Here is a 13103-nt window from a genome sequence, read left to right on the forward strand (position 1 = left end):
AGGGCCCAAACACTTGGGCCATCCTCCACTGCACTCCCTGGCCACAGCAGAGAGCTGGCCTGGAAGAGGGGCAACCGGGACAGGATCAGTGCCCCGACCGGGACTAGAACCCGGTGTGCCGGCGCCGCAAGGTGGAGGATTAGCCTGTTGAGCCACGGCGCCGGCCTAAAGAGCACAATATCATTAAATATAATACATGACAGTCAATTTCAGTTCTCTGTTTATTAACAGCATCTAATTGTATTCTGTTGGTAGCAGGTAATATAGTGTTCTGAATCAGTCATATGATTAGATATGTAGGAATCATAAAATATTTTACCCTACAGTTTTATTTTCTGTGTTACCTGTACATTTAATATTGCACTTCATAGACATTATCAATTTTCTCCAGAGTAGCAATGATAAGCCACACATCCAAATTTATAGACCTACCCAAATGACTTTTTTCTTGACTATCCATGAGCTTGAGACATCTAAGAAGCAGAAGTTTTAAAACAGCTCTGAACTCCTTCAACACAGAAAGACATCTAGTCTTTCTTGAAGTAGTTTGTTGACCTTGGACAATTAAAAGCATTGGCTAAAGAAGTGAGTATTCAATGATTGATGAAGCTTATTTAAACTTGCAATTGCTAAAATTAAATATTATTTTCTATATGTTTTTTGCTGTGCATTTTTATTTATTGATTTAAATTCTTCAGTAAAGTTACAACTGTATTATACAGTCTGCACTCATTTAGAATTTTTTACGTTTTTGCCAATGTCATTATTTTTTTTCATTTATTAAACTTTTATTTAATGAATATAAATTTCCAAAGTACAGCTTATGGATTGCAATGGCTTCCCCCTCCCAAAACTTCCCTCCCACCCGCAACCCTCCTCTTTCCCGCTCCCTCTACCCTTCCATTCACATCAAGATTCATTTTCAATTCTCTTTATATACAGAAGATCAGTTTAGTATATATTAAGTAAAGATTTCAACAGTTTGCCCCCACATAGCAACACAAAGTGAAAAAATACTGTTGGAGTACTAGTTATAGCATTAAATAACAGTGGTCAGCACATTAAAGACAGAGATCCTACATAATATTTTTTTAAAAATTAATTAATTTTCTATGCCATTTCCAGTTTAACACCAGCTTTTTTTTTCATTTCCAATTATCTTTATATACAGAAGATCGATTCAGTATGTAATTAGTAAAGATTTCATCAGTTTGCACCCACACAGAAACACGAAGTGTAAAAATACTGTTTCAGTACTAGTTATAGCATCACTGCACATTAGACAACACATTCAGGACAGATCCTACATGAGATGTAAGTACACAGTGACTCCTGTTGCTGACTTAACGATTTGACACTCTTGTTTATGGCGTCAGTAATCTCCCTAGGCTCTAGTCATGAGTTGCCAAGGCTATGGAAGCCTGTTGGGTTCGCCGACTTTGATCTTATTCCAATAGGGTCATAGTCAAAGTGGAAGTTCTCTCCTCCCTTTAGAGAAAGGTACCTCCTTCTTTGATGGCCCCGTTCTTTCCACTGGGATCTCACTCGCAGAGATCTTTCATTTAGGTCTTCTTCTTTTTTTTCTTTTCCATGGTATCTTGGCTTTCCATGCCTACAATACTCTCATGGTCTCTTCATCCAGATCTGAATGCCTTAAGGGCTGATTCTGAGGCCACATCTGCCATTCTATGAGTCTGCTGTGTATCCCACTTCCCATGTTGGATCCTTCTCTCCCTTTTTGATTCTATCAGTTAGTATTAGCAGACACTAGTCTTGTTTGTGTGATCCCTTTGCCTCTTAGATCTATCAGAGCCATCAGTTGTGAACTGAAATTGATCACTTGGACTAGTGAGATGGCATTGAATATGGTAACATTATTAATCTAGCTGTTAATACTAAGTATATTTAACTACATAGGTCTGTTCTGGGTACTAAGCAATAAAAAGATTAGTAAAATAGCACAATGAATTAAATAAGGGCTATATGCCTCATTCTAGTGGTCCAGAAAGTCTTTTGGATTTGAGACTTAACTACATCAAGAAGTGAAGCATATGAGTCAAATATTGACACCATGTTTCTGCATTGTAGGCGTTGATAAGAGAAGATTACTATCACCCATAGTCAAGAAGTCGTGTGATTATCATGGAATTAAGAATTATACAAGCATGGAACCAGAATCAGAGCAAGTCATTTCTTCTCCAGTGCATAATGCCATAGAAGCAACACCAAAAGAGAAGGAAAAACTTGATGGAAGTGAAAACAACCAGCTGCAGGCATGTGAAAATTTGAATTTCTCTTTTTTATATTGTTTTGCTTTTTGTATGTATATGATATGCTTTAAAAAGATAGCATATAACAATTGAAAAACATACACATTAGAGATTTTACTTCTTTCCAGGTTGTATGTCCATTTTGGTCAAGAAGCTTTGTATTGTATTTCACCATGAGTAGGAGTGTCTGTGTGTGTGTGTGTGTGTGTTGGGCTGAAAAGATATAGCAATAGCATAAAATATTTTAATTCAGACTGTATTTTCAGCCTTGTTTCTTTCTTCCTGACATTTCCTTAAAAAGGAGGAAAGAACCTGGTTTTGAAAATGTCTTTCTATCTCAAAATATACTCTCAGTTCCTGGGATATACCAACCACTGATTTTCTAATCTTCAATTAAGTGAAATATATTAGAATATAAAAATGACAATGGACATGCACTACATGTTTTCAACACATGTGAGTGAGATTCTTATTGTTCTTTTTTTTTAAACTTTTATTTCCAAAGTACAGCTTATGGATTACAATGGCTTCCCCCCCCCCCATAACTTCCCTCCCACCCACAACCCTCCCCTTTCCCAATCCCTCTCCCCTTCCATTCACATCAAGATTCATTTTCAATTCTCTTTATATACAGAAGATCAGTTTAGTATATATTAAGTAAAGGTGGCATGCACCAATGCCATCTCACTAGTCCAAGTGATCAACTTCAGTTCACAGTTGATCACACTGATAGGTCTAAGAGTCAAAGAGATCACACAAACAAGACTAGTGTCTGCTAATACTAACTGATAGAATCAAAAAGGGAGAGAATGATCCAACATGGGAAGCAGGATACACAGCAGACTCATAGAATGGCAGATGTCCTATTGTTCTTTTTTAAATGATTTCAAAAGAAAGGAACCCAGTAGATACAATTGAAAGGAAAGAAGACAAGCAGTTGATTTTTTTAAACTTTTATTTAGTAAATATAAATTTCCAAAGTACAGTTTATGGCTTTTCCCCCCGATAACTTCCCTCCCACCTGCAACCCTCCCATCTCCCGCTTCCTCTCCCATTCCATTCACATCAAGATTCATTTTCTTTCTTTTTTTTTAATTTTTAAATTTTTTTTTAAAATTTTTCACAGGCAGAGTAAACAGTGAGAGAGACAGAGAGAAAGGTCTTCCTTTGCCGTTGGTTCACCCTCCAATGGCCGCCGTGGCCGGCACGCTGCTGCCAGTGCACCGCGCCGATCTGATGACAGGAGCCAGGTGCCTATCCTGGTCTCCTGTGGGGTGCAGGGCCCAAGCACTTGGGCCATCCTCCATTGCACTCCCTGGCCACAGCAGAGAGCTGGCCTGGAAGAGGGGCAACCGGGACAGAATCGGTGCCCTGACTGGGACTAGAACCCGGTGTGCCAGCGCTGCAAGGCGGAGGATTAGCCTGTTAAGCCACGGCGCCGTCCAAGATTTATTTTCAATTATCTCTATATACAGAAGATCAATTTAGTATACATTAAGTAAAGATTTCATCAGTTTGTACCTACACAGAACATAAAGTGTAAAATACTGGTTGAGTACTAGTTACAGCATTAATCCACATTGAACAACACATTAAGGACGGAGATCCTACAAGAGAGGTAAGTACACAGTGACTTCTGTTGTTGATTAAACAATTTGACACTCTTGTTTATGGCATCAGTAATCTCCCTAGGCTCTAGTCATGAGTTTCCAAGGCTATGGAAACCTGTTGAGTTCACTGACTTCGATCTTATTTAGACAAGGTCATAGTCAAAGTGGAAGTTCTCTCCTCCTTTCAGAGAAAGGTACCTCCTTCTTTGATGGCCCATTCTTTCCACTGGGATCTCACTCGCAGAGATCTTTCATTTAGGTCTTCTTCTTTTTTTTTTCTTTTCCATGGTATCTTGGCTTTCCATGCCTACGATACTCTCATGGGCTCTTCAGCCAGATGCAAATGCCTTAAGGGCTGATTCTGAGGCCAGAGCAAGCAGTTGATTTGTTAGTGACAGATTATGTGAATCGAAGTATCACCAGTTGAAGTTTAGACACCAGATATATGCTTCAGTCTAAAAGTCCAGAAGGCCACTGGGATTCGGAGTTTACAAACACCCCAAATGAACATCATTCTAGTAAAAAGGCACAATGTTTGTGTTGTTACAAGCATTTTCTTTTAAAAAAAAGTACAAAACATGTATAAGAAGAAGCTATTTGCTAATTTCAGTGCAAACAGCTATACAAGCAGGAATACAAGGGGGAAATATTAAATATACAACTATTTGAATTTGATGCTCATCATGGTCATGGGATAGAACAAATAGCTAGGCTACATGTTGCAGATAACCTGAATTAGAAAATGTGAGTTCTCTCCCACATACTGATAAAACATACAAAATATGTTTAAATGAAGAAAGAGTTACAGCAAATGCAAAGATTTGAGAATGAGGACAGTGAGGATGGTGGAAAATTGGCTTCATGCTTAAAGCACCACTTGGGTTGTTGAGGATCCACATCAAAGTGCCTGGGTTTATGTTCCCACTGTGCTCTAATTGCAGCTTTTATCTAATGCATACCTTAGGAAGCAACAGGCAATGGCTAAGTACCTGAGTCCTTGACACTTAAGTTGTAGACCCGCATGAAGTACTCTTCTTGGCCATGGCATGGCCCAGTCCTTACTGTTGCAGGCATTTGTAGTGTGAACCAGCAGTGGAAGGTTCTCTTTCTCTCTCACTCTCTTTCCCTTCCTCTCCCACTCTCCCTCTCTCCCTTGCTCCATCCCCTTCTCCATTCCCCTTCCCCTCCCACCCCCCTCCCTCTAATGCTATCTCCCTCTCTTCTTTAGCTTTACATTTAGACCTTTTCTTGCCCTTTTTTGCTGACACTTTGCTTTTGTCTCTATATAATTATCTGACTTAGTGGTGTTCCACTTACAGATAGCCCATATATACTATAATATTATGTAAACATGTAATTTCATGTACACATAGATTATTTCTGCTCTCTAAATTATAGTGCAGAAAAACCACATGATTTCTCTTTCTTAATTTGTTTATCTATCTGTCTTTCAAGAGACATATAGCTTCGGAAACTCTTTTTTCTAGAAAGCTTTTGTTTTAGGTATACAAACTTAATGCATTTCATAAATACAACTTTATGAACATAGTGATTCTTCCAAAGTACCCATCCTCCCACCTGCTCTCTCACCCTTGTTTTCCCTCTTCTATTCCCATTCTTTTTTTTTTAACTAAAACCTATTTGCCATTATCTTTATTTGCAGAAGATGAAGTCTGTGCTAAGTAAAGAGTTCAACAAATAGTACGAAAAAATGTTCTTCGATTTCTCTTTTTTTTTAATTAAACTTTTATTTAATGAATATAAATTTCCAAAGTACAGCTTATGGGTTACAATGGCTTCCCCCTCCAAAAACTTTCCTCCCACCCACAACCCTCCCCCCTCCCACTCCCTCTCCTCTTCCTATTACATCATGATTCATTTTCAATTCTCTTTATATACAAAAGATCAGTTTTGTATATATTAGGTAAAGATTTCAACAGTTTTCCCCCATATAGCAACACAAAGTGAAAAAAAAAATACTGTTGGAGTACTAGTTATAGCATTAAATAAGAGTGTACAGCACATTAAAGACAGAGATCCTACATAATATTTTTTAAAAAAATTAATTAATTTTCTATGCCATTTCCAATTTAACACCAGGTTTTTTTTTTCATTTCCAATTATCTTTATATACAGAAGATCGATTCAGTATGTAATTAGTAAAGATCTCATCAGTTTGTACCCACGCAGAAACACAAAGTGTAAAAATACTGTTTCAGTACTAGTTATAGCATCACTTCATATTAGACAACACATTAAGGACAGATCCCACATGGGATGTAAGTACACAGTGACTTCTGTTGCTGACTTAACAATTTGACACTCCTGTTCATGGCGTCAGTAATCTCCCTAGGCTCTAGTCATGAGTTGCCAGGGCTATGGAAGCCTTTAGAGTTCGCTGACTTTGATCTTGTTCCGGTAGGGTCACAGTCAAAATGGAAGTGCTCTCCTCCCTTTAGAGAAAGGTACCTCCTTCTTTGATGGCCCCGTTCTTTCCATTGGGATCTCACTAACAGAGATCTTTCATTTAGGTCTTCTTCTTTTTTTCTTTTCCATGGTATCTTGGCTTTCCATGCCTACAATACTCTCATGGGCTCTTCATCCAGATCCGATTGCCTTAAGGGTTGATTCTGAGGCCAGAGTGTTGTTTAGGACATCTGCCATTCTATGAGTCTGCTGTGTATCCCACTTCCCATGTTGGATCTTTCTCTCCCTTTTTGATTCTATCAGTTAGTATTAGCAGACACTTGTCTTGTTTGTGTGATCCCTTTGATTTTTAGACCTATCTAAGCCATTGAATGTGAACTGAAATTGATCACTTGGACTAGTGAGATGGCATTGGTACATGCCACCTTGATGGGATTGTATTGGAATCCCCTGGCACATTTCTAACTCCATCATTTGGGGCAAGACTGATTGTGCATGTCCCAGATTGTGCATCTCCTCCCTCTCTTTTTCCACTCTGAAATTTAACAGGGATCACTTTTCAGTTAAAATTTAAACACCTAAGAATAATTGTGTGTTATTTACAGAGTTCAACCACTAGTAATAGAACAACAACAACAACAACAAATACTAAAAAGGATAAAGTATTACATTGTACATGTAGAGTCAGGACAAAAGCTGATCAGGTCATTGTTTCTTATACTGTCCATTTCACTTAACAGGTTTCCCCTTTGGTGCTCAGTTGTCGCCGATCAGGGAAAACAAATGAAATTTGTCTCTTTGGGACTGGCTTAATTCACTCAGCATGATGTTTTCCAGATCCCTCCATCTTGTTTCAAATGATTGGGTTTCATTGTTCCTTACTGCTGTATAGTATTCTATGGAGTACATGTCCCATAATTTCTTTATCCAGTCTGCTGTTGATGGGCATTTGGGTTAGTTCCAGGTCTTAGCTATTGTGAATTGAGCTGCAATAAACATTAATGTGCAGATGGCTTTTTTATTAGCCAAATTAATTTCCTTTGGGTAAATTCCAAGGAGTGGGATGGCTGGGTTGTATGGTAGGGTTATGTTCAGGTTTCTGAGGAATCTCCAGACAGACTTCCATAGTGGCTTAAGCAGTTTGCATTCCCACCAACAGTGGGTTAGTGTCCCTTTTTCCCCACATCCTCTCCAGCATCTGTTTTTGGTAGATTTCTGAATGTGAGCCATTCTCACAGGGGTGAGGTGAAACCTCATTGTGGTTTTGATTTGCATTTCTCTGATGGCTAGTGATCTTGAACATTTTTTCATGTGTCTGTTGGCCATTTGGATTTCCTCTTTTGAAAAATGTCTATTGAGGTCCTTGGCCCATCTCTTCAGTGGGTTGTTTGTTCTGTTGTGGATTTTCTTGATTTCTTTGTAGATTCTGGTTATCAACCCTTTATCTGTAGTATAGTTTGCAAATATTTTTTCCCATTCTGTCTGTTGCCTCTTCACTTTCCTGACTGTTTCTTTTGAAGTACAGAAACTTCTCAATTTGATGCAATCCCAAATGTTAATTTTGGTTTTGACTGCCTGTGCTCCTGGGGTCTTTTCCAAGAAGTCTTTGCCTGTACCTATATCTTGCAGGGTTTCTCCAATGCTCTCTAATAATTTGATGTTTTCGGGTCGTAGATTTAAGTCTTTAATCCACGTTGAGTGACTTTTTGTGTAAGGTGAAAGTTATGGGTCTTGCTTCAAGCTTCTGCACATGGAAATCCAATTTTCCCAGCACCATTTATTGAGTAGACTGTCCTTATTCCAGGGATTAGTTTTGGATCTTTGATCAAATATAAGTTGGCTGTAGAAGTTTGGTTTGATTTCTGGTGTTTCTATTCTGTTCCATTGATCTATCCATCTGTTTCTGTACCAGTACCATGCTGTTTTGATAACAACTGCCCTGTAGTATGTCCTGAAATCTGGTATTGTGATGCCTCCGGCTTTGTTTTTGTTGTACAAGATTGCTTTGGCTATTCGAGGTCTTCTGTGTCTCCATATGAATTTCAGCATCATTTTTTCCAGATCTGAGAAGAAGCTCTTCGGTATCTTGATTGGTATTGCATTGAATGTATAAATTGCTTTTGGGAGAATGGACATTTTGATGATATTGATTCTTCCAATCCATGAGCATGGAAGATTTCTCCATTTTTTGGTATCCTCTTCTATTTCTTTCTTTAAGGTTTTGTAGTTTTCATCGTAGAGATCTTTAACGTCCTTGGTTAAGTTTATTCCAAGGTATTTGATTGTTTTTGTAGCTATTGTGAATGGGATTGATCTTAGAAGTTCTTCCTCAGCCGTGGCATTGCCTGTGTATACAAAGGCTCTTGATTTTTGTGGATTGATTTTATATCCTGCTACTTTGCCAAACTCTTCGATGAGTTCCAGTAGTCTCTTAGTAGAGTTCTTTGTGTCCCCTAAATAAAGAATCATATCATCTGCAAAGAGGGATAGTTTGAGTTCTTCCTTCCCAATTTGTATCCCTTTAATTTCTTTTTCTTGCCTAATAGCTCTGGCTAGAACTTCCAGAACTATATTGAATAGCAGTGGTGAGAGTGGGCATCCCTGTCTGGTACCAGATCTCAGCGGAAATGCTTCCAACTTTTCCCCATTCAACAGGATGTTGGCCGTGGTTTTTTCATATATTGCTTTGATTGTGTTGAGGAATGTTCCTTCCATACCCAGTTTGCTTAGAGTTTTCATCATGAAAGGGTGTTGTATTTTATCAAATGCTTTCTCTGCGTCTATTGAGAGAATCATATGGTTTTTCTTCTGCAGCCTGTTAATGTAGTGTATTACGTTGATTGTTTTGCGGACGTTGAACCATCCTTGCATACCAGGGATAAATCCCACTTGGTCTGGGTGGATGATCTTTCTGATGTGTTGTTGCATTCTATTGGCCAGAATTTTATTGAGTATTTTTGCATCTGTGTTCATCAGGGATATTGGTCTGTAATTCTCTTTCAATGCTGCATCTTTTTCCGGCTTAGGAATTAAGGTGATGCTGGCTTCATAGAAAGAATTTGGGAGGATTCTCTCTTTTTCGATTGTTCTGAATAGTTTGAGAAGAATTGGAGTTAGTTCTTCTCTAAATGTCTGGTAGAACTCAGCAGTGAATCCATCTGGTCCTGGGCTTTTCTTTGTTGGGAGGGCCTTTATTACTGTTTCAATTTCTGTGTCAGTTATGGGTCTGTTTAGGTTTTCTATGTCTTCCTGGCTCAATATAGGTAGGTTGTATGTGTCCAAGAATCTGTCCATTTCTCATAGATTTCCTCATAGATTTTCCCTGTTTGCTGGCACACACGTGCTTGTAGTAATTTCTGATGATTCTTTTTATTTCTGTGGTGTCTGTTGTTATGTTTCCTTTTTCATCTCTGATTTTATTGATTTGCGTCTTTTCTCTTTTTTTTTAGTTAGTTGGGCCAATGGGGTGTCAATTTTGTTTATTTTTTCAAAAAACCAGCTCCTTGTTTGGCTGATTTTTTGTAATGTTTTTTTGGATTCAATCCTGTTGATTTCTTTTTGATTTTTAATTATTTCCCTTCTTCTACTGGGTTTGGGTTTGGTTTGCTGCAGATTTTCTAGATCCTTGAGATGACTTGAAAGCTCATCTATTTGGTGCCTCTCCAATTTCTTGATGTAGGCACCTATTGATATAAACTTTCCTCTTAACACTGCTTTTGTTGTATCCCATAGGTTTTGGTATGTTGTGCTGTTATCCTCATTTACTTCCAGAAAATTTTTGATTTCTCTTTTAATTTCTTCTATGATCCATTGTTCATTCAGGAGCATGTTGTTCAATCTCCACGTGTTTGCACGTGCTCTGGGGATTCCCTAGTTGCTAATTTCCAATTTCATTCCTTTGTGGTCTGAGAAGCTGCATGGTATGATTCTAATTCTTTTGAATTTGCTGAGACGTGCTTTATGGCCTAGTATGTGGTCAATCCTAGAGAAGGTTCCATATACTGCTGAGAAGAATGTAAAGTCCTTAGATGTAGGATGAAATGTTCTGTAGATATCTGTTAGATCCATTTGGGCTATAGTGTCATTTAAATCTACTGTCTCCTTCTTGGTCTTCTGTCCTGTTGATCTGTCTATCTCTGAGAGTGGAGTATTGAAGTCCCCCAGTACTATTGTATTGGGGTCTAAGTCTCCCTTTAAGTCCCTTAAGAAGTCTTTTAAATAAGCTGGTGCCCTGTGATTAGGTGCATATACATTGATAATTGTTATATCTTCCTGTTGAATGGATCCCTTAATCATTAAATAGTGCCCCTCTTTGTCTCTCCTGACAGTTTTTGTGGTAAAGTTTATGTTGTCCGATATTAAGATGGCTACGCCCACTCTTTTTTCATTTCTGTTGGCATGGTATATCTTTTTCCAGCCTTTCACTTTCAGCCTGTATGGATCATTGTTGGAAAGATGAGTTTCTTGTAAGCAGCAAAAAGATGGGTTTTGTTCCTTAACCCAATCAGCCAATCGGTGTCTTTTAACTGGGCAGTTCAAGCCATTAACATTCAATGTGACTATTGAGAAGGAGTAACTTTGCCCTGCCATTTGCCAAAGATATTTTCTAATATCTGGTTTGAGACTCCTGTGATCTTTTGCTGTGAGGTTTCCTTCCTTTACCTTCCTTCATATTGGTGACCGTGTTTCTGTGTTTCTGTATGTAACACATCTTTAAGCATCTTTTGCAGGGCTGGACGAGTGGCGACAAATTCTTTCAATTTCTGTTTGCTGTGAAAAGTCTTTATTTCACCTTCATTCACAAATGAGAGCTTTGCAGGATATAATATTCTGGGCTGGCAATTTTTCTCTCTTAGTACCTGGGCTATATCTCGCCATTCTCTCCTGGCTTGTAGGGTTTCTGATGAGAAGTCAGCTGTAAGTCTAATTGGAGATCCTCTGAGAGTAATCTGGCGTTTCTCTCTTGCACATTTTAGGATCTTTTTTTGTGTTTCACTGTGGTGAGTTTGATTACGACGTGTCGTGGTGAGGATCTCTATTGATCATGTTTATTAGGGGTTCTGTGAGCTTCCTGTACTAGGATGCCTCTGTCATTCTCCAAACCTGGGAAATTTTCTGCTAGGATCTCACTAAAAAGGCCTTCTAATCCTTTCTCCCTTTCCATGCCTTCAGGATCTCCTAGAACCCGAATGTTGGGTTTTTTAAGAGTATCCTGTAGATTCCTGACAGTATTTTTTAGATTTCTGATTTCTTCTTCTTTTCTTTGATTTGACTGTTTCCTTTCCTGTTCTCTGTCTTCTAAGTCCGATATTCTCTCTTCTGCTTCACCCATTCTGTTTTTAAGGCTCTCTAATGTGTTTGTCATTTGATCTATTGAGTTCTTCATTTCATTGTGGTTTTTTGTCACTATCTCAGTTTCATGTTCTACTAGTTGTTTCATTTCATTTTGATTTCTCCTTAATATTTCATTTTCATGGGAGATATTTTCTATCTTGTCCATTAAGGATTTCTGTAGTTCAAGAATTTGTTTTTGAGAACTTCTTAATGTTCTTATCATTTTTTTGAGATCTGCTTCTTGCATTTCCTCTATCTCTTCATCTTCATAATCTTGCATTGGGGTGTCTTGTTCATTTGGGGGCATCATAGTGTCTTCCTTGCTCTTGTTACCTCGGCTTCTGTGTTTGTTGTTTGGCATGTTGGAGATAATTTATGGTTTTTTTTTTTTTTTGACTCAGTTGGGAGTAGGTTGAGGGTAGTTGAAATCTTGCCTCTGTGAGTATTCGTTTGATCTACCCCTGGGACCACACAAAGAGTTTATGCAGCCCTCAATGTGTTCTCGAGTTTTGCTGAAGTTACTGAGTTTGGCTGCGCTTTACATATGTAAAATCACGGTGCTCTTTGTTTTGCTTGGTGAGTGAAGGGAGAGGCCTCTGTTCCTCCCCCCCCCCCAATGTCTCGGGTTTCTGAGGTCTTACCCTCCTCCGTTGGTTCCCGCGCTGGCGAGATTCTGTGGCTCGTCTCCCGCCGCTCGGATCGTCTCCCTCGGTTGGTTTTCCACGCAGTGGGCTCCCTGTAGGTCGTCTGTGTCACATCCACTGGATCCGGAAGCGTTTCCTCTGCAGTTTTTTTCTTGAGTCTTTTCCTGAGGCTGCACAGCCCCTGCCTGGCACCGCGCCTAGCACCCAAGGACCACTGGAGTCCCCGCCGGCAGCTGGGCTCGATTTCTCTTTTGATTTCTTCTGTGACCCACTGTTATTCAGGAGCATGTTGTTCAGTCTCCATATGTTTGCATATGCTCTAGAGATTCTAGAGTTGTTGATTTCTAGTTTCATTCCATTGTGGGCTGAAAAGATGTACAGTATGATTTTGATTATTCTGAATTTGCTGAGACTTGCTTTATGGCCTAGCCTGTGGTCTATCCTAGAGAAAAATCCATGCACTGGTGAGAAGAATGTGTATTCTGCAATTGCAGGATGAGAAGTTCTGTAGATATCCATTAGACACATTTGTTCTATAGTATTGATTAACTGTTGTTTGCTTGATGATTTTCTGTCTAGTTGATCTGTCCATTGCTGAAAGCGGGGTATTGAAGATCCAATTACTATTGTATGGGAGTCTGTGTCTCATTTAGATTCATTAACATTTCTTTTAAATAGCTAGGTACCCTGTAATTAGGTGTGTATATATTTATTGTAGGCACTTCTTCCTGTTGAATTGAACCCTTAATCATTGCCTAGTGCCCTTCTTCTGATTAAAAGCCCTAAATTGCTTACCCATTATGCCTCGATCTTCACTA

The 13103-nt window shown here is 38.8% G+C and overlaps 1 protein-coding gene across 1 annotated transcript in view; it reads left to right on the forward strand.

The window, feature by feature from the left end:
* LOC133773486 (POTE ankyrin domain family member B-like) overlaps window positions 1–4307 on the forward strand; it is a 67425-nt gene extending 63118 nt beyond the window's left edge. The window contains exons 17-18 of the mRNA XM_062210809.1: window positions 2089–2277; window positions 4234–4307. Coding sequence (XP_062066793.1) covers window positions 2089–2277; window positions 4234–4307 — 263 coding nt within the window. The remainder of the gene's footprint in view (window positions 1–2088; window positions 2278–4233) is intronic.
* Window positions 4308–13103: the final 8796 nt, after the last annotated feature.

This window comes from Lepus europaeus, chromosome 14 (genome assembly GCF_033115175.1).
Source record: "Lepus europaeus isolate LE1 chromosome 14, mLepTim1.pri, whole genome shotgun sequence".
Lineage (NCBI taxonomy): Eukaryota > Metazoa > Chordata > Mammalia > Lagomorpha > Leporidae > Lepus > Lepus europaeus.